General features: G+C 41.0%; 1 protein-coding gene across 1 annotated transcript in view; it reads left to right on the forward strand.

Moving 5' to 3' along the window:
- The window catches only part of LOC111269024 (uncharacterized), a 62968-nt gene extending 37430 nt beyond the window's left edge, over positions 1 to 25538 (forward strand). Inside the window, exons 3-5 of the mRNA XM_086971915.1 lie at positions 17704 to 20326; positions 21586 to 23683; positions 25026 to 25538. Of these exons, the coding sequence (XP_086828041.1) occupies positions 17704 to 17891 (188 nt within the window). The 3' untranslated portion in view covers positions 17892 to 20326; positions 21586 to 23683; positions 25026 to 25538. The remainder of the gene's footprint in view (positions 1 to 17703; positions 20327 to 21585; positions 23684 to 25025) is intronic.
- Positions 25539 to 25768: the final 230 nt, after the last annotated feature.

Raw genomic sequence — 25768 nt, forward strand, 5'->3', positions numbered from 1 at the left:
CTGCGATGAATTTTAAGGGTGCACACATACGTACGTCAATCTTCCATCTACGGTCGGTCTAGACAATTAAAGCTATTGATCTGATAAAACTATTTATTATGATCACATCATTGCAAACACCGAAACTCGTTCATCATTACCACAACTACCCGCTACTGAACGAGAAAGAGATCGGTTAAGCTTCCCTAAGCCGTTGCGACAGATCCAATCCCCTTAGATCATGGATCGTCGATTTAAGGAAATGGTTTACGTTGCTGTTTCGTTTCGTGTACATCTTGACGGCGCGGCGATTCGAACTAGCGACTGGACTTCAGCGCGCTTGTTGGCCAGGAAGGGAGACCGGCCCTCTTAGGTACTGTGGCTACCAATATATATAGTCTAGCTATGGGTCTAGGACTATATGAAGATCTGCGGCATACGTTACTCACACACAAGCATGCTGTGGCAGGGATTTTTCGCATCAGTCTGAGAGAGTATCATTTTAGTGTCTCGTATTATCGGTCAGATAGCTTTGGGCACATTAAATGTGTTGAGCCCGACACACGTCCTGGGTGTGTAGCCATACCCTCGCCGGCCAAAAGAGTACTGTTGTTTTTGCCGCTTCAGCGCGTGCTCTAACAGGAACAATTGTTACGCAGCGCCGAATATATCACTAACGTCAATATAGAGGGTTATACTGTTGAGCTGTATCTGTTACGTCTGGTGGCTGTGGCTAAGTCTAAAGATGTTCACCCATGTCGACTCTGCAAATGTCTAGCCTCGGGAAAACGCAAACCTTCGTATTCATGGAGCTGACCGCACCAAAGCGGCCGGGCCTTTTTATCCTTAGCTAAGGCAACAACAGGCGTTGCTCAAGCTAAAATTAACGAATATAACAAACATCGAGCAGCTTCTGTTTCAGTCTGAATAAGCTTAATAACAAAAAACATTCTCAAGATAGCCTGTTTATCAACATCCGGTACCAACAGCTATGCGTAAAAGTTTGTGCGCTATTTTTATGTTTCGTTGACCCATCTTGTTTTCATTCTGCTCATTTCAACCAATAACAAAGTAATCCTTCAGCAAAGACTATGTCGGATTAATATGTCATCTATGAAAATAATTAACCACTCTCGATACGTAAAAAGCAAAACATTATGTTCCATAATATCAACGTGTAGAAGATTCGTATTCTACAAAGCTCTTCTTCATGTAAGCAACACCCCCTCTATGTGCATATATACAACACGAAATAACTCCATAATGGCGTCCATGAATGTTTTTACTGCACTATATTGTGTTCATAGCGGTGGTTATTAACAGAACCTACAGGGAATAAATATGGCCAAATTTCAGACGGATAATTTATTCGGATGTAAGCGATCCTCGTCCGAAATCGGACAACATACATACTAGCTAGTTTTAGTCTGAATCTTGAGGTAACGGATTGAGGCTAAATAGAGAGAGCGATATTGGAACGATGGGGGATTCTGGTGGATTGGTTACCATGGTACGGGACGAAGCGAAATTTTGGAATTGGGAGATATCAAAAAACACATGGAATAAGCGTAAAGTGAGGTAACACAGGGAAGAATACTGGATATTTATGTAAAGCATCTTGCAGGATTTGAGGATATTTTTATTTCACAGCTAGAGCTAGCCCCCCACACGACACGAGCTGACATTGGGGGGCCCGTGAAAGAGCTACGGATATCGTCTCAATGGCGGCCAACAGAGTCGCCTCGTTTGCTTCTGTTGATTTGAACTTAATTGTTTATTAGCGAAAATACACAATAAAACAGACAATAGGCAAACGACGAATTACAGTATTCAAATTTCAGACTCAACCTAATGAATGATGACCCTGATACGTTGCCGACACCGTACGTATTTCAAGAAACGATTAAAAAAGAGTAACGATTAAGGCTAGCTCCCGCCTTAGAACGTAAACTTTTGAACATCTGTTAACAAGGTAACGCTGCTTACCTTTGTTTAAGCTGAGAATTTTCAGTGATGGCACATTTTACCAGCTCTAGTCAGAAATTGTGATGCCGAGGAGTTATTCACACAAAAAGCGTAACTGAAACTGCTAAAACATTGAAAGCAGCGTTATCAGCTGATGCTTAAACGCGTGTTCATTTTTCTGCAAAGGCCACCTCCCACGCTGACATGATCCAAGGTTTCGTACATCGATAAAGTCCGAGCTAATTGATAGCATTGATCTGATTGAGCGTTCAATTCAATGCCACTGAAATCGCTGAGCTGACATCAGCGAACGTTGCCGTTAGCCTTGTCTTCTCTTATAGAAGTAGTGAAAAGTTTTATGTAAATATTTACCTCATTTCGTCTGCTAGTGATGCTAACTTTAAAAGTTGGTCAAATATTTCGACCCGCAAGACAGTTCAGAACATTTGGACGAAAATTGTATTGTAGAAGTAAGTAGCTCCGAGTTTAATTTTGGCCAGGAGTACTAGATACCACGTCGGCCATTTCAACGGATTCGGATCGATTCAATGTCAGAGCCTCGTGAAATTGATCACATTTTGCTTACCATATATATTCTGTCTATATGGAGGTTTATTGCACAGTGTATTACAAAGTCCTATTGGCGTGTATACCCTAGAATATTGTTAACCCTGTCCTCTGTGAAGCTACACGAAAGTCTGCAAAAATACAGTGACTATATATATATATATTTTTTTTTGATAATTAGCGTTTACACCCGGTCGACTCTTTTACACACAATTGGGCATATGAAGGTTTAATATTATACTCGTCCGTCCGGTGCATGTATGCAAAAGCACAGACCCTGACAGAGCAAGTTCGAGCTTTCAAAATGGTCAGGGTACCGACCAAAATCGCAGGTCAGTTTTTTCGGCCGGGGTACAGTCATTATATTTTGTCTCCTCTCCCTGCCCCAACTGTTAGCGCACTATGAGCTGGTCCTTTGTTGCCATCAAAGCAGACGCGGTTGATGGTACGCCGCGTGTCAGTGGAAACGTTAGTTGACAAGTGGCAGTGTATCACAATGCATCAGCAGAAACATGATTGCCTGAAAGAAAAGAACGATGAATCAGAAGTTGTTGAGGCTACTGTTGCGTTCCTACGCCTGGTACATGTCTTCGATGTAGAGAATGCATTATCGCCTAGGGACGATCCTATACGAGAGAACGCTGTGTTCACCCCTTGATGAAGGTTATCACGCGGTGTTCCGCAGTACCCAAATAGGTTCAGTGCTCTTAAACAACTAAAGGCAAAGATTGGTAGATCCTCAGAGAGATTTCAGACATATATGGAAATTCGTGAACCTAACGTGAGTTGGCTCCTGCAAACGTAATCCCCGACCCTGCAAATGTCGTTAATAGCTTTATCGACTGAAATACGGTTTTAAATGTGGCACAAATGTTCCGTTTGAGATATCCACATTTGCTCAAGTTAATGCTGTATCAGTCTCCTAGATATCGGTGATATAACTGAACTAGTAATACTTATGCATCTGTAGTAATTTTGTTCTACAAAAAGGCAGCATAACACTGCACGCGTGTTTCGGGGCACGTGATACATAACTTCGAAACAGAAAAAGATGGCAACTCACTCTCGCTCATGCTTTGGACTTGACACATGTCGGGTACGTCATAAAATCCATATTGCAGAAATATGTATCTTTCTTCAAGTGCTACCCAATATCACTGTTGGCCTACCTAAACGTAACACCTGATTCATACTAGAATTGTTAACCTAACCGACGTACCAATGCATAGTAACAACTTTGATGCAGGGTCCGAGCGGAGTTAGGGTATTTCCGTTGTACTGAATACGCTTCTTTCCCGTCGAATAACTTCTCTCGGTCGTCTCTGTCCACGTCGCATTGAGAAGCATTTGTATAAATGCGTTAATGAGGTGACGCTTGGCCTTTGCACACCATAACCATAGACTTGTTGTCGAATATAGACGTACACCTCGAGACCGACGGGCAGTCAAATAATCACAAGTTAATTAAAGAACAATTCTATGGATGACAGAGAGATAAATAGGCTGTGGGGCGTATGCATATCCTTGGCTGTTTAGAGGTGAATTGATAAACGTACGCAAACTAACGCAGCTAAACGTTACGGTGCATTGAAGTGCTGATGTGCCGCTATGTTATACGCATTCTGGGAGCATCTCTGTGCTAACATATATGTATTCAATCTATTGACGGGCCCAGAAATACGACGATCAGTCCTTAACCCACTTTCGCGCTTTACCGAATTCTCGGATGTATTTCTGATATTTCGAGTTTAGTCTAAACTTTGTTGAAATCGTAAACTGTGAATGGGAAAGATAGGACTAAAACCTGACGACGAACAATCCTGTCTCGACAGACAAGCGCGCACCTGAAGTAATCGAATTTTTCTATATAAATTCTCACTTGTGTAGCAACAGGAAATACAATTGGAATTATTTAGCATTGTACTCTGCTCATCGTACACGAGTTCGGACATCTGCGACAACGCGTATTCTCTTATTCATTTATTTAATATAGCCTAAGTGCCGGCATTAGAAATCAGACTGAGTCGCAACAAGGTGTGAGGTAAATGAAGAGGTGAGGGAGTTAGCGACTCATAGAACGAAAAGTATGCTGAGGCAACTATTGCAGCAATACTCATCACAACCGTGACCAGTATTACTGTAATACCTCTTTCTTATAAACAGTACAGTTGAATCCTTCGATTATGTATCGCACACTGCCGCGTACCCCAAGCCATTGAATAGCACCTCTGTACCCCCAACAGAAAAGAATGTGATAAAAGCGGGGAGGGGAGGAGAGGGGATAGGAAGGGTCGTATAGGAGATTCAATAGGATGCGTCTATCGATCTCAACAAACCGTCCGAGAATACCTATTTTGCAGAATCAAACAGCAAGATCGGCCTAGACGAACAAGCTGCAAACTCCCCTGGCTAAAAGAATTATCGCCGCATATTTGTCGCGTTATTCTACGCTCGCCCCATGCGAGTCTCTAAGCTGAGCTCGCTTGGTTACTATATAATGAATAGGATATGGGGTAAAATATATCCTTCCGTAGGACGTGAACATGTGCGTGACCGAACTGGAGCCATGTCAGACTTTTTGATGCTGGTTGGCCTTGCAACAGCGAGCTAGGTGTTCTTATATGATTGCAATAAATTGAGACTAGATGGTTGAAGAACGCTGTTGTATGTGACAAAATACAATGGAACCTCTGCTAAGATTTGAAAGACGTTTGTTGACGGCGCGCTGGTACAACGCTGTACCAGCGAATCATTGTGATCACGAGAAACGAAGACAAAGAAAGACATGCGGAGGGGGCACTCTGCCGCCACGGTAGTAGGGGAAGTTACTGGTTTTTCGCAGCAGCCTATTCATAATGTTACGTTGAGGCTTATGTTGAGCACACACAATGCTGAGAGGTTCGCAAGCAGTTACTCCCGGTCGGTAGGCAAATTAGTTAAGCTTCTAGAGCAGGTACTTACGCAATGGAGAAAAGCTTTACTATAAATATTATTTCAAGACTATGTGCTTCGGCCAGGTATTCCACGATCCTTGTCTTTAGACTGCTCGTCCAACCCGAAGATAGTTCAGGTCGGTCCACAGCCAAGTCTCGGATGCGTATTAGACCCTACAGAATACAGGTAATTTTGTTATTTTTATAGCCAGTGGTCGATCGCTTGCAGACGATACATCGGCCGCCTAAAGAGAAACAAACTGTGGGTAAAAGCAGACACGGACCTAACCATCTAAGAATCCGCCCCGTGTCAGGAAGTACGGGAATAGTTTCCATAGTATAATAGTTGACTGGCCATTGATATGGACATAGTAAAATTCCGTAAATATAATTCAGTGGAGATCGTTTGTACTGAAGAACCACAGACCTGTGAGCCTGTTGTTAACTCCGAACATAACTACTATCCAACGAGACAATGTGACATTCGCCCATGCTAACGTATACAAAAAACAGCCCATTTATAATGTACTGTGTGAAACGCTGGCTTGAACATCTCTCCACCTCCAAATGGAGAGCCATCGTTACGTCCCGTCCTGTACAAGACGAGAGTAGAGCAGCAGTAACAGAACTAAACTGAAAGCGATGATGTAGCGAGACGTTTCTGTAAATTTTGATTATACCAGGAACTAAATCGAAATATCCGATGTCTTTCGAGTGCAGCCCTTTGAGAAAATATTTTCCCCTTCTTCTTAAAGTTTTTTTTAATCATGTGATTCATCTATCACGAGCGACGCCACAAGTCCTTTTTAAGCTGTACTACTACAATGAGAATTTACCCTACAGTTGAAACTGATCTGAGCAATTTCTGTAGTCTAACGGCGACGTTTTGCCTCTGAAGTGAGCTGTCTACTGAATACGTGGTGCTCAACCAACATAGATAATGCAGATATAAATGTTCTCACGCGATGCTTGAGATCTAATAGGAGCGTCTGTGACGATTTTCGATCTTATCTTTTTCAGCTCCGGATTTCTTTCAGTTTCAATTGCTGTGCTCCACGATACAGAATAGTTTAAGTGAAGATATGTCGTTCTATAAGGTGAAGAAAATGTTAAGACTAGCGCTAAAAGTCGCCTGGATAAGCGCCGCTTGAATGCTTACTTGGTTTTGTTATGTCACGCCTTACCTAAGCACAATGAGATATAGTCAAGCAATAGCATTACATTACGCTATGGCCAAGTCTGTATGGTACTCTACCCGCGCGCATATTTGAAGATTGAAATTTGAATCGTGTTTACGCTACGAAGTCGCCGAACGGGTGGGAAAGCCTCGTTATAGTAACTGCGGTCGAATGCGATCCTAATGTAACAGTCGTTTTGTGAATGAGGACTAGCTTTACTAAACTGCTAATGATCACCTCTCTAGAAAATGAAACAGGTTAGAAGTAAAGAGCTCGCCAAGTAAATACACACCAGTGTTCTCTCTCTAGTCCGATAGTCTGGGAATTTATAGTCTTACCGTACCATAATGTATCCGCGTCTATTTCTAAATGGCCGAACGTTTCGCGCCTACTCGCCCCTTGTTGTGGGCACGTAGAGTGATACTATTCAGAAGAGACAGCTTATGGCAACCCAATGATTAACGGTGAAACTATACCGACCTCAGACTTACTCGAGTGCCTCAGAGTATTCAGCTGCACCGTGATATCCCTATGCATATGCACGTAGATACGTGATAACGTAAAGGGCATAGAAAATTAACTAATGCCTTTTACCGAAATATATATATCATCATTGTAGTAATATTTCCAGCAGGAAATTAACAATGTCACTTAAATAATCAAAAGGGAAGATTCTGATCACACCCCTGTAAGAACGATGTCTCTGATCATATGAAAAAATGCATTCAATACAAGCTTAAGATCAGTCGAACAATTAACGTTCGCCTGCAATGATGTATATTCTTTACAAAATAACTTAAGCAACAAAAACAAAATGGTTCAAAGTGCGTTAGCCTTATCGTTATCTCTAGCGAACGAAATTCTGGTCATTTTAAATCAGTAAGTTTGACGAACTATGAAACATACCCGCCTTCGAACGAATACTGATTTGGTACTTCGGACTTCTACTGCCTTCCCTCGTCGTTGGCACAATCTCGTAGAAACTGTATTGCACACACATCAACATTTTTCATCTCTTCTTTATCTCCGAGTAGAGCCTTAATCATCAGTGGTCAACGTAAATTGTATGTATATAATGGCAGTTGTCTGTAAAATTGTTTCACGCGTATCTGCCTATATACGACACATGGCGATACGACTTGCAATGACCGACGCCACTCAGCGGTCGAATATAGAGGGGAGCGGATACAGGACGTTAGGCTCAAGAAGCCTGAAAGTTGTTTTCGTCTTCATCATCTACTGCTACGATTTGTTCTCCTTTACCTTTTCCTGCCTGTCGCAGTTGCAAACGCAGGCGGCTCTGTATTATTTGCATTCAACTTAGCAAGGGACAACTTATTGTGTCTTCACAGACACGCCTAACATGGCGTGTTACCAGTCGGCTGTTGAGTCTCTGGGCGTCCGCCTGTCGCGTTTGTCGAACGAGATCATGCGGACAACAGGGTGATAGCGTTGCTTAAACGACGCCACCTTATCGTTTTGTTTGTAACTTAACTGGCTGCAGCAGAAGTAACTATAGGGGGTAAATGATAAGAAGAACGAAGGTAGCCCAACTGTTTCAATTTCACATGAAGCATGCAGATCTACATCCTTCCTTCAGTCGTGCAGTCGATTTTGCTCTCTAGATCTTCGTCCGCCATCTTGCAACAGGTAACAGAAGCATTCAGAGCATACGAATAAAAAGTTTTTTAGCGGGCATCTTAGCCCCTCGATACGCAGAGTAAACACTCTACGCATTTAATAGAAAAAATTCATAATTCGAACTAGTCTGTTTGAAGTTTGTTTAGTATCTGGGAGAAACGTTCCACCAACTGATTAAACGTATCGCCCCTTCATTCTATACGGCTACAGGATGACAATAGCTACCAAATAGCGGGCAATATCGAGGTCGATAAAGCAGATTCTACAGTTGGTCGCCTATTGCTTTGACTTTATTTAATCAACGTACGGCAGTATAGATTCAGTGAACAGATGCCTTTCTACGGGACATAGAAGAAAAAACTCCCTAACAACGTTTTTTTCTTTAGCTTGAATTTTTAGACTGATGACCAATAAATCGATTGTTAGTTCGAGCATTCTATAGAAATGTACAACAGTAAAATTGAATTTCTTACACCGATGCTCGAAAGTCAGATACGATCCTACATGATGAAAAAAGTTAGGGTCTCTACATGTACTATAAACTGTATCCGTTTGGTCTTCGCAAAGGTCAGTCGACTATCATAGCCGTCCGGTAAACAGTCCTGTAAGCCAAAAATAATTCCGACGCAGCCCCGATTCACGCTATTAGACTGTATCACTTTAAGTGATGTTAACGGTCGTTGATGGCGATGCTGTACGATACCTAATCTATGGTATTAGATTAGACAGGGATCCAAAGTGGCATTTAGTAGTTAGCTTTTGACGAGCTAGTAAGCATATTTTCCAGCAGGACGCTTCGAAATGTCTTTTTAATAAATTTATATTGTAGGGTAGCTCTATTTGTACAGGCGAATGAAACGTTTGAAGCAATACTTGAAAAGGCACTATCCCCGAACGCTCGGGTAATCGGAGTGTTTTTTACGTGAATTTGTTCGATGTCTTCTCTACATAGCTTGAACATTCCTGCTTTGTTGTTGTTCAGTGTGTTACATTGCCTTCGTATTTAGCCTCATTTGGAGCTTGGAAAGCCCGTTTTATTGCCCACGATTCAACAAACAGTCCAGCCTGCTTAGCAGGACGATTTAAGAATATTCGACATCGGCAACATCGACGGTCGTTATCTTTGCTTTAAGTTACAAATTGCTTTTCTTTATAGTAGCTGATGCTTAAAGTTGTGATATTTATTCTAACTTACTAATTGTAGTGGCTTTAGTTGGTTTTCGTTTGTGGGTGCCTAACCGATCACGCATTTGCAACGGTTGGAATCGTCAATGAATGAAGTAGTTTGTCTGCCGTTCATCGGCTTCTCTTTTTGCTAACTTGTATCTATTTATCTATCCGTTTGTGTGCAGGGGTAGAATGCCAGCTTTGTTAGCTATCGGTGGCATGTGTAAGCTATATATCGTGGGTGGGCAAGCATTCGCTTTAACCACTGCCACCGATGTTTGACTGATGGTCGGCCCTCTATTAGGTGTTATGTCGGATACCGCAGCGACGGTGGCTACAAGTCGAATAGAGATCGTTACGGGGATGTCTTTGTTTCGGCTAGTGTAGTGCTCGTACTCTAAACGTTACCAAACAAAACAAGCGACACAGGACAGGGCAAAGCAGCGTCTTGGTCAATAGTAAAGACTATGTTTGTCATGCCAAGCGCGCGCCTCAACTTTTGCCTCTACTATGTGCCTGATTAAACGGATACTACAACTAACCTTAGTCACATATGCGTCTAGCTAGACAATCAATATGGCGACCTCTGAGAGCAGCAAACTAAAGACGCTGACAAAAGTAGGGCTACAGCTTTAACCGTTGTTGTTAATGAAAAGTGTCACGACGTCGTATCAAACAGAGTTCACCTATCAAATAAAATCTAGCTAAGTAAAACTTATGTCGGAGAGCCGTTGAGCGCTACCGCTGCCACGGCCGTTTCCAGTTGCCGCTGAACGTGGAAAGCTGCTTGTTAGTCCGAACAAAGCTCAGATCGCAGATACTAATCATACGCAGAAAGGCATGACACCTGAGAATGGGTATTAGACCCTTAGCTTCTGCAGCCAAGCGTTTCAGGCGTCATTTTCATAAGTTATGTTTGCTGGTGAACACGACGTGGCACGTTTTTGCGCGTTGCGTCTGCTATTTAAGCCGCTAGGTATAACTTCAGACGGCTGGCTGCCGGCATGAGACAGAGCATATCTACGCCCGGATTGGAACCTATATTGTTACGTGTCCCTAAGTTCACTAGGCAAGCACGTTACCGACTGGGATATCAGGGGGCTAGGTAAATTCTGACCTAATAGGGGCACACCGATTAATAAAGCGAATGAACTCCGACGGAAACAACGTAGTACCTGCTGGGAAAATAGGTTTTTAGTTATTCTGTTAGCTTCCGCCTGACGTGATCTCTACAGCCCTTGAACCCAGTCCTGAACAGTTGTTGTGATAGTAATAACATCAGTCGCAGGCCATTTATGAGTTTTTGAGCCTTGCCACTGTATAGTCCGCCACAAATAATAACATGACTTCACGTTGTCTTTGTTAGGTCTGACAGTTGATATAATTAAGCATGACGGCAACTTGGCCATCTGCTAGCCATTCCGAGGACCCATTTTCCTCCTATATAATTTACTAGTCCTCGATGTATGTATGACCATTCTAGGCTTAGGCTAGGTGCATATCATTGCAGATTACACCCGAAAAAAGCAAGCCCATTGACGATTGCTGCTGGTAAACCCGGAAGCAGCACGACCTGCAGCCACTTGCTGGTGACGAGCTGGTGCCATTGGCTGTTCGTTTATTGTCACTTCTTTAACGTGCTCACCACCCCTACTCATTATCCGGCGTTTTGAAGCCAATGGTAATTAACACCATCGTTCTGGCGACGCGCAACCCAGTGAGTGCCCTAAGTAGCGGTTAACACTATAACCCTGTCAACCCTTGAAACAGAGTTGCACGATTGGCGTTATTGTCGTCCATTCGCGGTCACCCAAGTTTTAAGGGCCATATTATTTTACAATGATGTACATTGGTTTATCAGCAACGATTTGTCAACAGCTTGGCACTATTGCTCACTTTCGTACTGACCAGTCTGCAGGCCTGGCACCCCATCAAACCGCCGAAGATACGAGAATAATAAAAATATCTGTCCCAGTCGTTACGTTGCTGATCCCCTAGCACCGCTGAACTGTATCGTAGTCATAATGCAGGCTACAGGTTGTCTGAGCGCACAGAATTGAGCGAATAGAAACTGCTTCACTAACGGTCATCGCCAGACACGGAAAACGGTGGTGGTAATCTTGAAACGTATCTGTTTCTACTGTTGTTCATCGTTCTGGCCTCTCGTCTACAGATTTGGTTGCCGTTCTTCCTTGAACTTAGAGATGTACCTAGCCCGTTTAAACATAGAACCGTAGATGCATGGTGACTTTAACGATGGTTGACGTATTTTTTGAAATGCGCGAAAGCTGGTAACAAACGCCGAGAACAGGTAGGGAACTACGCTCCCCAACCTGATAAATTAAGTAACGCTGGCAGTCGACCAAATCGGCAACGGTACCTGCAACGATCTCACCAGCGATAGTGGCAAGAAAAAGAGTAACAAAAGCATATCAGAAGGGCTCGCAAATATACCTGAAGGAGTCGATGTGACTTGTTCAATCCAAGCTGCATTCTAGCTTCGAGATATTTTCGTTGTTTAGTTACATCGGTCTAATTGTCCTTGGGTTATGGGTCGACAGTTGTTATAACTCCATCGGAATACACAGCAGTGGCATTGGTGCTGGTATTATTAGTTCAATCTGAAGATAAATGCTGTCTCCTTATGTCGCCGCAAGCGTCGTCGTAGCAAACAAACGGCAGGCAGCGGTGATACAGTAAGTAGCTCGAGATTATCTATATACATATATAATATTTTGGAGAACACTGGAAAAGCGTGCAGTTTAAGGCGTTTTGCGGTGTGGGGTGGAACTGGGTTCATGTTTTCTTCGAGCTCTACACTATAATGCCTATGGCTTGTTCTTGGACACATTTAGTGATACGGTATGTGATACTCAAAAAAAATTATCTTGAGATTTAGCAATGTTAATCGTCTGCAATAGATGCAATCTGGAATGGTCCAGAGCGGCCGACTAGGTTTCCTAGAACGAGTGTTACGGAAACACCTCTGAAGGAAGTGATTTTGCTTGACAAGAACAAATGGAACCTACTTGTAAGATGTCAATTATTGAATATTGTAAGAGAGGTAATTCGCTCAAGAAGCTTGAGTAATGTATAGCTTTTAATCGACTGTGCGACGTCGCGACAACCGATAAAGTTTTCCCTAGAACAGTAAATATCTTACAGTATTGCTCAGATGAGTGAAGCGTTGCTATCTGATTAGCTGAAAAATATGACTGATAACCATCAGTACTTCAGTTTTTTCTGTTAAAATTCTCCGTTTTCGCAGTATCGATGGTGGCTTCATTGTAGCTCTTTATACTCCGCTTTTGGACGCGATTTTAGCGACCTCCAAACATCCAATTAAACGTTCAGATCTGAAATACGTCGAAAAAATTTGATACTACTTACGATAGACACCACTGTTACGCAGCCAGCTTATTCTATAATAATAATAATAATAAAAAAAAACTGCCTATTAGTACCCTTAAAACTTCACGTTACGTCAAGTAGTATATCTTTGTTTCTTGAGGTAGTTTTAAACAATTCAAATAGTTATGGAAGTTCAAAGTTGTCTCTATTTGTTCTACTCTTCACAAAAATAAGCATATTCATTATAATCCCACAAGTTGTTACATGTTCATTATATTGGTCAATCAAAATTCAGTGTTCTTTGCCCGGTCTATTAGTTTCTCTATGGCCGCATACGATATATTACGTGAAAACTGGTTATATCTATTTCTATCAGCTCTATGCTCTATCTATCTATACTCAGCGGTCAGACGGATTCATTTCTCACGCCGCTATCATTCACTTCTTTCTATCTTAATTGGCCTTTCGAAACGTTAACTGGGACCTGTCAAGGTCTCATTTTTTTACCTATGTCCATTAGTTTTTGAGAAGCCCTATAACTACCGTTGGTGCCGTAGTATGCATGCATCGGGGTCATGTAAACGAGACCGTGATACGAACGCCAGTTCGTGGGTTAGTATTTTTCTAGCGTAGTTGTTGTTGTTTGGAGGGCGCGCGGACTTTCGTAAGTTCCTATCTGAAATGGGGCCTACTATCGTCCAGGCAGGCTAGCGAATTACCTGAACCGTGTGAGAACACACAAGGTAAACTCAGTCTGATCGCACAAAGTTAGTGTTAACCGTGTTACTGACAACAGACAAGTTCTACTTCGAATATTGATGATACGTTTTCAATTTTGAAACCATCATATTAGAAATAATAGCTATGCCGTCATTGCCACATGGAGAGGTATAGGCGACATTGAGAACATGAAAAGAACTTTTTGCTATATTGTTACTTCTCTATTAAAATTACTGTCGTTTGAAACTAAAGCTCATAGTTGTCGATATTTTTGCCTGTCTCGGATGGATAATCCAACAGTTGTTATAGCACAGAAACATAGAAACACATAAGTGATGGTGCCATATTAAGCGTTGCATTGTCATGCCACTGCCGCACATATCGCTCACCGCCGCCATTCTACCCCATCATAGCCCCAAGTAATCCGTATGAAAAAACGCAACACTTCCGTCCGATACCGCTATCCAATAAGCAGAAGAAGACATGTAGAAATAGAACCAAAGCTCATATCGAAACGGGCTCAATTTTATCCACGTTTATGTGAACTCAACGCGGACTAACTAAAGTGTGCATCATCATTACAAATCAGAATATGAAACGTTTCCCGTCTCATAACCAGTAATTTGATTGCAACTCTGTCTGGGTACATTTTGCAGCTCAATTGCACGACTTTCCTGCCTTAGCAGCGGTGATTAGAGCAGTATCAGCGCTTTAATCAGCTTTCTGATAAAATTAGAGTAGCGGCAAGAACAGTTTTATAGAGACCATACTGATTCATGTAGGTTTCTTTGTAAACGGTTAACAACGTCAATATATGGAAAGCAGAGGAAAACCGCCGGGCAAAGATAGCTGGGCTGATTCTATTTCGAAACACCATTGCCTCCAAACGGATATTGTGACATACGTACGCATTTACGGGCTAAGGATACTTATCAGTAACAAAATACATCCTAATACACGTGCATAAATGTGGTCGGGCAAACGTCTTCTGAGTGTTTAAAAAAGTCTCTTGACGGTTTAAGGGACTTTGTTCTACATCTGTTGCACGTAGCAAGGGAGTATAAAGTACAATGAAAAGATGTATAAAAAAAAGTGAAGGTGCTTTGTTCGTTCAATGAGATTTTCGCCTCGTACTGCATACGTATCCGCCCTTTCAGAGCACTATGGAAATTGGGCCGAGTCCAAAATCTTTCTCCTTACCTTCCAGAAAGACTTGTAATAGGTATAACTACTAGCATGTGTACTTGATCTGAAAGAGAATAAATAATAAAGTCACAGTATCCACGAGTTGAAGATCCAGTCTATATGTAGGCGTAAGATATGCTTTTGTATGGTCATCTCAAGTACAATTTGGTTTTCTACAGTTGTCGGATGTTACGGCTGTTATTCTAATGAATTCTCAAAGCACCAACCAAGTAGGAAGATCTGGCAAGAAGCCAAATAGGTATTTTCTATCCATCTCATTATCGTATATATACAAAGATAGAAACCCGCGACTCAATCTGGTAGGTAAAGGTCAAGGGTACTGAGCGGTAAATTTGACAAAATTCAGATTCGAGGCTTTCAGTGCACCGGAGCTCTCACCAGATCAGTCCACGTATCGAGGTGTGCAGTTAGCGCCAGTTAGAGTTTTCTATTATACATTGCGCGAAATGTTTGCTACTGTTGCAAACAGGCAGGCCTATTGAGGACCTACAAAGGAGGCATAATTTGAAGGCGGAAGTGCTAATAGAACAAATCGGGATGCATTTTTATTTAAACATACAATTTCTGTTAGCGTTCTATTACTATTCAGCGCTGCTTCTCATCTGGCAACGTATTTGCCATTCTTGTATTTATTTTTAAAAATGCCATTGATATATACATATACCCGACTCGAAGTTGATCAAAATGAAGATCTGGAATTGGTCAGATTCTTATCAAATGTTGAATTAAAAAGATCCACTTTGGAGCAGCTGCCGTTTTTCGCCTTGGGAGAAGAACAATTTTAATGTTCTGAGTTGGAAATTGGGTGTTTCATCTTAGATGCTATTCTTCCTAAGTTATTCGACGTTCTATGCATGTTAATAATACAGCACGGCAAAGTGGCGTACTTGCCGGCTTGGGTGTCCATCTATGGTTCAAGTTTTACGTCTGGTTAGGCATAAGTGTCCTATGACTGGCTGCTTTTGAGACGCTTGGGCTATACCAATTTTATGTATTCTCTAACTTGGTATGTTTTTCTTTGTTACACCGAGAATGAATGCACAAATAAGGTTTTATCATTTGTGTTTGTTTTTATTCGTTATTTTCTGCGGACATGCTCCGCTCGTTTCAGCCCGTGCACTTAACTCGATCTTAAGTGACGCCAATTGTTAACGCTCAGCCCTGCGTTACCGCCATTCGGGGCAGAACAAGCGAAGAAAGACCTCGTTCCTTGAAGCAAGAATATATATTTATATAAGCTGTTGTGAAATAATCGGTCCGGTGCCCGATGGGTAGGTATATGGTTGATCAAGAAATCGATATGGAAGATATAGGGTTAAATAAATGCATCAAATGTGCTCCGAAAAGGACATGCACTGTTAACGAAACATGACAACGCTACGCGATCAGTGGCGTTGATAGAATAATCGTTTCTACTGGCCTACAACTATGTCGTTTACGACTTCCAACATGTTGCATCTATTGTATATGGGAGTGTCCCTTTGATTTGGAATAGAATATGTAGTTACCATGATATTAATGCTTCATATAAGGTAAAATTTACGCAAAAAAACATACGAATCATCGAATTGCTTACTTAATGATAAAATGTGTATAAAAGAGGTCCATGGCTTGTAAAAATTCAAAGAATCATGTACATAATTGACATTTAACATTTAAATATCGGCCGAATGGTCAACATATTTTGACATCGTCAAAGTATTTCAACATATAATAAAATTTAATTTAAATTTAGAAATTTTTTAAACGCAATATTAATCTAAAGCAACAACGTTTCATTGAGCTAAAAACTAAAACGTTCAGTTGTTTGACACGTGCAGCTCATCAGAAAAACTTTGAAGCCTATTCGTCGTCCTAAAAAAGGTACATAGCCGGAATATATATATATATATTAGCTTGGCCTTTAGAAGCATTATTGCAACAAAACACATGATCATCTTTCTAGGAGAGGCCTTTCTACGGACATGATTCACCTCTACATTCACCGCGTGTTACTAATTCAATGATAAACACTGTCGTTTCGTTTGTGCGAATACGCCTATTTGTTATAAACATAATGTTGTATGTATCTTATATTAAACGAGTATCGCAGATATTCCCTACTGTTTTTTACTTGAGAAAGCTTGAATTCGGCTCGAGTTCGAGCTTACGAATTTTAATGATGTACTTGTAGAGAATTACATTATAGGTTTCAAGTTGTTCCTGTTGTGTCAGATTTTGGCGTTGGTGTCATCTCTCTTTGCTGTAAACTGTATCCGAAAAAACGAAAAATTGTTTCAAGACTAGAAAATAATTTTTAAATAATTTCATCCTAACCGAGCTTCCATACGTTCGACTTTTGGGGTGTCTGATGGAAACAGGTGCTCGTAATTTCTTCCTGCTTTGCGCGCCGTGAATTGTATCAGGGAGACCTTCACGCTATGTCATCTATATTATTTTACTTATATTAAGCATCTTTTGCGACTGTGGTCAATCATGCTGGGCGAAGGCTCCATGCCTTAGTAACGCACAGTACGAGCGTCAAGCGTTCGACTGTGTGCACCTGCCAAGCCTTAGTATGCATAGTCGCGACCTTGTCCTGCTTTTACCTAAGACACCTACATGTCGTCGATTAACAATGATCTGGTAACGCTGATCCGACGTCTGATGATACAAAATTTCGTTCTGTCTTTGTTGGTAGCAGCTTGATGTTACTTGACCTTTTTTTTTGATATGAGATGCCCATATTAACCCAGTTATGAGGATTTCGACGTGGAAAAAGCTGTGAAGAAAATTAATCAGATAAAGCTAAACGCTAGGAACAACAACTAACGAGTGGCCATGTCAGAACTATATGCTTCCTTCACATTAGATAGAATTGGTGTAACGCTAAGTGGGTCGATCGTATGTATGTAGTAGCTATCGCAAAATTAAAATGATGAAATAGCATATTGTCTCTTTTGTCGAGTAAACCACTATTTTATTTCTTTTTGCGCTGTTCCTTGTCATTCTTGTAGGCTCATCGGAGGCGTCCATGTCAGGCTCTAATCGTGGCTCGCCTCGCAACAGGATCTCAGGACCTTGTATCCTGCCACAGGATCTCTCATTCAATCGACCGCAGAGCTTAACGCCAGCGTCAAGCCCAAACTCTATTCCGATCTCCAGCAGCAACGACGAACCCTGTTTAACGCCACAGCCAACGTGAAACAACTTCGTTCATCCAGAAAATTATAGTGAACCAGTTAGAAATGTTAATGGTAACTGAAAACTGGCTATAGAAAGGACGATGTGGAAACAAATATTGCTAGACCCCAAATCGACCGAAGTGGGCCGATTTAAACTATCCGGACCCGAGAACAACTGCGGCGTCGTTACTAGAAGCAACTACATGTTCGAGGCTATCAGAGTGCATAGAATAGAATGAAAAAATAATTTCTCTAATTCAGCCTAAGTGCAGTAGTTTTTAAGTATCTATGCGGGCTGTTTTCCCGAGAGATTCTGTGTACCACTGGAAGTAAGGGACACTGTTTGACTTTCAGTTCAAAATACAGTTTTGTACTGTATTTTATAATACCAAATAGGAAATAGAGAGAATCAACAATATAATAAAGCTGCTTCGGACCAAAATAACTCCAACAGTGCGGTACAGGAAGACGGGACGTGCTGTTGAGCCACATTGGAAATATATATATATATATATTAGTTAACAGTAACGCACAAGATCAACCAAAAAAATACAGAAGATACAGAAACCCAATGGGAACCACCTTCTTATGTGAATAGAGATCGAGTGAAACGCACAAAAATTTGACCAGAAAAGTTCAGAAGCTATCTATCAACGGTTATATTTAGCTTCTTTATTTTTTCGAGATCTTCATAACCACCTAAGTACGCACAATATTCTGAGAGAAATGGGTAGTCGATACAATGACCCATTTTGCTAAGAGAACCCAATTCATATAAGAATAGGACAACGTGAAATTTAAACGGTACAGGGTTAAAAAAGCAAAAATCCATACGACACGCCAAAAATAGTATTTCAAGTGATTTCTATATACATCTATACAACATACATCTATAAAATTATGGGTAAAAAGAAACAGAATAATCATGTTATTTTGCAAGTTCATAATAACAGTGGCAACTACGAGAATTTCTAATTCCTATAAAGAATGTATAATACATCGATATTGATATATACATACATATATATATATATACATACATATATACACGCACATTCATTTTCAAATCCCTGTAGCGTTGGGATCATCTCGCGCGGTCGATCATTCATTCAGTTTAACTTCTGTAATATATTGCCATTATTATGTATAAGAAACAGAACGATTTCGTTAACGAGTTTTGGCAGAGCAACGAACAACAGATGCAGCGAACAGCGGGATAAGTAACGAAATTATGAATCATAGTAAAGTCGTCTGAAGAGCTCGTTATTTCGATATATACGCAAGTTTGTTGAATGGACTAAAGTGACGAGGTCCTTAAAACATATAAGGCGCATGTAAGTTGTTTCTGATTTATTTAGCTACTCTTATTGGTTAGAAAAACGGAAAGAAAGCGGAAAAAAGACGATCGACCTCGCGAAACACATCAAGACGTCAACAACTTACAGATTAATGGTTCGAATCCGAGAATTAACTGAGAAAGAAAACGAAATCGTATAACATCACCAACGACAAGCAATGTTGCAAACAGGTACTTCGAAGCTATGTTTCTTTAATCACAAAAAAACCATCGAGTCCGTTTCAATCATCTCAGTCTTGTACTAATGATACTGTAATCTCCGTAATCATAGTAATAGTTAGTGATTTTCGTACGAAGATGTTTGAAATTACAAACGATATAACAATACCTGCATTAGAACGCACATGGCGACAACGAGAAGATGCTAGAGGGAGGTAATGTCTATAAGGAACGAAGTAACTTCGACGAACGAGGACAAACAAAAGGGAAAAACATTCAGAAGTGGCCGCTGGCCAATTTTTCTTGCGAGGACGTACAGGGTACTGTAAAATGTAGTCAGTACTAAGTGGTAGTAAAACTGTAGCAGCGAAATGGACTAAAGGCTTGGTGAAGAGTCGTTCCAGGTGGACTTAAGAGATAGGAAACAACGTGGGAAGCGTGTTACATCGTTCGAATTAATAAGACTATCAAAAAAGCGAATTATAATCCTAGAAATAACTGCAAGTAAGGATCATCTCTGAGATGCCAAGACAGGATCAAGAGTGAGAAAAGAAAGCACAGGACGGTGTGTCTGCAAATGGGCCTCATTGCATCGTACCATTGCGCTGAAACACCTTAACGAAGGCAGGGAGGAATATACCCAGTTTGTATAAAGACACCATCATATATCAGGAAGAGGTGTATGCACCAAACGGCTAGGACAGTGTTAGTTTAGAGGGGAAGTAAGCCAGCAGCATGGTAAACGCGTCGTCGCAGTTTGATCTCCCATAAGATGCTATAAGCAATGGCTAAATCAATGGCTGTTTCCAGCAGGTGCCTGAAGTCACAGAAATTCTGCATTCGTCAAAGGAAGATTCTGCCACGCTCGTGACTTTGTGGAAGATGAAAATAGCGCCAGCATTCGACTTCTCAGATCGAACATCCTGGACGGTCTTACAGGTGGGGCATTGTAAAGAGGACCAGCAAAAATCCTGGTGTGAAGTAAGAGTAGTATGTCTCGATAGTGTATTGCTACTTTAGGCAGTAATATAAAGCAAGCAAATTACAAATTTTACTTTTCTTTCGTAAGGTCCATTATTACATAAGTTCAAACACCCGAATATCCTCTTTAATAGCAAACTAATAAGTTGATTTCTCATCTGTGAGCAAAAATGTCCTACTGACTTCTGTGTTATCTACGACGTCTTTATTGAGTCCAGTATCGTTTTCACGCTGCGCCTCAGATCGGTTAACTATTTGGACATCATGAATTCGACTAATGAGGGATGGACAGAGACGCATATGATTTTAACACTATCGACATTAAATATTTCTTCTTATAGACACCAACTATGCAATATACATTCTGCCCTGTGCTATCATCGTCCCTCGGTAGTAATCTTGTTCGGACATAAGGTGATTCCGTATTGAGCCAAAGTTCTAAAGCTGCAATGCTGCGATAAAGGTTTGAGTAACGACAGACGCTGTGTATGTAGAATAGCGAACCTGAGAAAGGCAGGCATAATTACCCAATGCAAAGTGGCAATTCTGATCGAATTCTGTGCCGCTTTGACGGTATTGTCGTTGGTATAGTCCTCCGGAAGAATTAATCAATGACGCTGTATAGGCTCTCTGCATCGCGTAGACAGACATGGTCCATGACAAAGCAGAAGTATCTTGCTTCTGTCTAAGCCATCTACGCCTAAGCCGCTATCTACGCCTAAGTCTGAGCCGAAGGTCGTGCCAAACGCTTCCAGGAGGAGCTCAAATGTGATATGAATGTATTGGTGAGACACCCATCCGGGGTGCCCCTTTAGTGAATGTATTTTTGTGTGAAGTTTCATAGCCTCTCGTTTTTTGAGGGTGTTGTTGTCAGTGGGGACGGGACCAAGCGACTAGCGGCGGGCAGAACTTACTTGCTTTGAGGCTTAAACGATGGGTCACCTGGTTAGCACATTTCCAATGAGGTAATTATTATCATGAGCCCTTAGTTTTCTTGAGGTTTGCTTTATTTTTAATGCCGTTATAAGTTTGTCTATTTCGCAGAGGCATATAGTTCCATCTATATGTAATAGTTATATTCCTTCAAACTGAGCGTATAAACGAAAGAATAGTCGGCTTGATCAAAAAACTTTTGATCTGTTCTACGACGACCCGTACGTAGTGTCTCGTTAACTACCGTAGCAATGCATAACAATGACTTTCCCCCCCGATCACAGCGAACGAAACCTGCCGTCAAGTCCCGTCCCGGAAGGTGCACCATGTAGAGATTGTTGCTTTTTAACTAACGTATTTTGGACCACAAACTGATATGGTGTGATGAATCGCGTTACCTGAGAGGGAGAAAGGGTGGAGACATACAAACAAGCAGACGCCCCGAGTGGGTGAGTGAGTGAGTGAGAAAGACGGAAGAGAGAGAAGTATCTGAACCAATAAAAGGGAAGATCGGCAAGTCATCTAACGGTACCACAAGATGCTACAAGATACTGTGAAAAAAAATGCTACAAGAAGCGCGAAGAACCACGAAACCCACGTTGTATCTAAGCGAACGAAATAAATGATGCCCGATTTACAGAAAAGTAAATGAAAGTATGATCGAGTAGTAACTTGGAGAAAGGGTCGAGGATAAGCGGAATAGCTAGTGAATAGTATTAACAGGGGCGGAAAGAAGTACGAAATATTTTCGCAGAGAAAAAAAGGCGAGAAAAATGAGTACGTCAACAAATATGGATGAAATTTAGCATTTTTTGACAGCGCCAAAAATGGCGTAACTTTGGAAAAGCGTGTGTTTAGTAAGATAATTATAGTAATAAATAAGCCCGTGAAAAAGGAAACCACGCACAAAAAATGTAAACGTATGCTAATTATTGTCATGTCGGCGATATACTGCAGTAATAAATGGGAAATAAACTATGCAGTAAGGAATGTTCTGTTACTTGCGGTAGAAATGATGAACACAGAGCACAGTTTTGTACCCGTATACATTATTATGATAATCATTATTATTTTGATTATTATAAAATGTGTGTGCTTGCATTGAGTTTTCACAAAATGACAACTTCGAAAATAGGTTATAGAAAAAAATTATCACAAATGATCTGAGTCTAAAAAAACATCTCTGGTGACCAGTGACGATAGACGATACTGATATCCGCCCGCGGAGGTCAAACAAGGGCCAGTCAGTATACGAGTTCAATCATCTACCACCATAGTAATTATAATTATGAATTAAATGATCAATTTTTCTAACTAAAACAGGTGAATAGTGAAATCGACGATAAAATGTTTTTTCTGTCAAGTATTCGTACCCTATTTTTTATCAAATTTGTTGACATTTTGTCGTTGCGTACCTGTACATATGGGATGCACACCAAAATAATTAGTAAATGAAGGTAGCAGGCTACATAAGAACGAAACGGAAATGATCAAATTATTCTGCTGTTACCATTATCTTTTGTCTATGTTCGTGCCTGCATATCTTTGTATAAATAGGTAATGAGAAGTGTTAAAGTAAATCAAAAGATACGCACCTTATTCGTTAGTGGCATTTTTCTTATCTACTTAGTTAGATACACATTCGTAGGAGAAATCAGCTTTCAAAAAAAACATTGAATTATACCAAAAAAAAATACCCTGCGAAACCAGTTATCGTAAGGACAACTGCCTAAAAGGTGACTCATCAAATTACAAGTTTTTAGTCTTCACATGCCAGATCTAAAAGACACGACGCTATTTTTAATAGAACAAGCATTATTGATAGGTAGTGCCTCGGCTACGCATAGACCGGGAAATGGCGAGCTCCCATAGAGACTTTCGTTCTGGTGGGCTAACAGTTTAGTTAGCTTCTTTTAATTATTCTAGAGCTAATATTAAATGGAGTTAACAATGGAAATATTGATTGTATCTGTTCGTATCTTCTTTTCAAAATCAAACTCACCAATTTAATTATTATACAAAAGCAAGGCCCAGTCCGACCGGCTGTTATTAAATATGATATATAAAATTCGGCCTTCTTAGCAGGAATGAGCGGCCTGCCTTCGTTCGTTCGTTCGTGGTAGTCATAACGATAAAAAAGTTTTAATATACTGGACATTCATCGCAGCGCTGGAAGCCGCCGCTCAGCGTCGAGCACGAAACTCACACAATCAAAAGCGGATAACAGAGCTTAGGTAGAAGGGGGCGGCGAACACGGCTCGAACCATAATGTCAGTCAATCATTTACAGCAGAACAACTAAGGACGCCACTGTGTACTACGACACCATGATGACTCTTAGAGCCTTACAGAATGCGAGGCGGTCGCAGCGAGAAGAATACGGGTAAGTATTCTATCATCTGATTTGCCCTATCTAAGTCACTCAGTCATAAAACCAAATCAGAAGCAAAAGGGTCATTTAGAGCAGTAATACGTGTCTTTATGATGTCCCATTTGCAATAAAAAAGAGGATAACGATGAAGCTACCAGGAGGAAGTGAGTGAAACCGTCGCGTTGACAAGAATTGATTTCTGACGTAAAGTTTTAGCCCCTTTCACTTCGACATGCAGCGGCCGATCGCAAAAAAATGGGAATTTAGAACGAAGACGGACATAAATAGGCTCTCAAATAACACGGCCTATTTTGTATATTTACTTGTTGAACGCATTCAAACCTAAAACAATACTCACCTTCGCCAAGAGTGGAGCCCTTACGTATTAGTGCTTGACTAAACAGCCACATGTTAATGCTATACGTGTGTCGACTTGTTGGATTCGGGAGATCAGAAGTACTGAACGTAGAAGCAATGCTCTGTCGTTGTTGAAAGGTCCGTCTGTGCAATGAGAATTCTGTTCAGTTGATGATGATGATCATAACACATTTCTAGATTACATACTTGTTTTACTATGATTACTGTAGGTTTGTTAATATGGCAGTTTCTAATGGTATCGCTAAGTCAACTTCCCCGTTGCTGCGAACTGTTAGTAAATTTGCGTGCTTCATATGAAAGTTGGTGTTACGCTTTCATTTCGCTCCGAATAACAGTGGGAACACGGAACTTCGATGCTATCTGCAAAGTTATAGCTGTTTATTTTACGGCATTTTCGTTGTTTTGAGCCTCTTTAACCTTTAGCTAACTAGTTTTGACATATTGGCTTATTACGCTGAAGGCACATAGTATGTCGCCAAGTGATCGCCCTGTGCGGTCGCTGACCCTAAGCGTCGAAGACAGATATCGGAGATAAGCGTCGGAGAAGATAGATTGTTTAACAAAGTTATAATAAATATATATACAAGATCAGTAGGTGATCTGATTTGTTAGCAATACAACATGCACGCATTACGTTGATGTGCTCACTTGCCCAAGCCTAGATCCACAAATATGGATAGGACCAATATAGGACACATTTTTCTTGTGTTCGTTCGTCTATGTAACTGATCTCTTGACTGCGTAGTATACTACGTAAGTCAATCTTCTATTTTAGCAAATTCGTTCGGTAATTGCTTCGTCCTCCGTTACACTTAAAGACAAAGCAGCCTATCTAAAAAAAAATTACAATGTAATATAACAAAAATTGAATCATTCTTTTCCTAAATCAAAATTTCTATTTTTCGCACTTTCTTGCGTTCCCTAGATACATATGTATACCAAAACACCCATTTATGTACATATATTACTATTACAGAGTCCCGTGAAACTTGTAACTCTTTGGCAGCAGAGAAATTTGCGGTTCGCAAGGACGCGTGACTCTCGAATGGAGCCGGCAGCAGCCATCGACGTTAGTAACATTCTTTCAAAAGAAAAGCTTCGGCCAAAGCGGTGTAGTTAGCAGTCGACATCTAACATGCGTATTGTAAGATAGTTTACGAAAGTCACCACGATGCTGTCTGGGGCGAGCGAAAGCAGGCGCACAAGATGAAGAATGATTATGTAATAGATATTTATATGATGCTGGAAAACGCGTGTATATATACGTATATACAGACGTAGGTGATGTATCTTGGTGCTTGGAAGCATAGTGACACTAATGTTTGTTGGTTTCAATCGAATCGGAAAAAACAGACGCTACGTGGGCGTGTTGGCGACGTTACGCAGACGTGCGACGACATGGCTCAACCAATTTGGTCTAGCACTGCTCAAAGTGCTTCGTAGGTATTAATCACACATTAGCAATAAAAGAATGGATCTGCTTGAAAAATGTTGGCATCATTCATAGTTTTTCTCGGTCGTTGCGTGTGCTCTGCGTTCATGGATCCGACGGTTCAATCAGTCGATTACAACGTCATCGATCCATAATCAGTGGCTGGCAGCTTTGTATTTTCGACGTGATCTTTCATTCTGACGTAGCCTGCGGTAGCTCATCGATGAACGTTTGCCAGATCCTTTTCGTCCGTATGCGTACTCTCACTAAGCGTATAAGGTGCACGC

This window comes from Varroa jacobsoni, unplaced genomic scaffold (genome assembly GCF_002532875.2).
Source record: "Varroa jacobsoni isolate VJ856 unplaced genomic scaffold, vjacob_1.0 scaffold_1345, whole genome shotgun sequence".
NCBI lineage: Eukaryota > Metazoa > Arthropoda > Arachnida > Mesostigmata > Varroidae > Varroa > Varroa jacobsoni.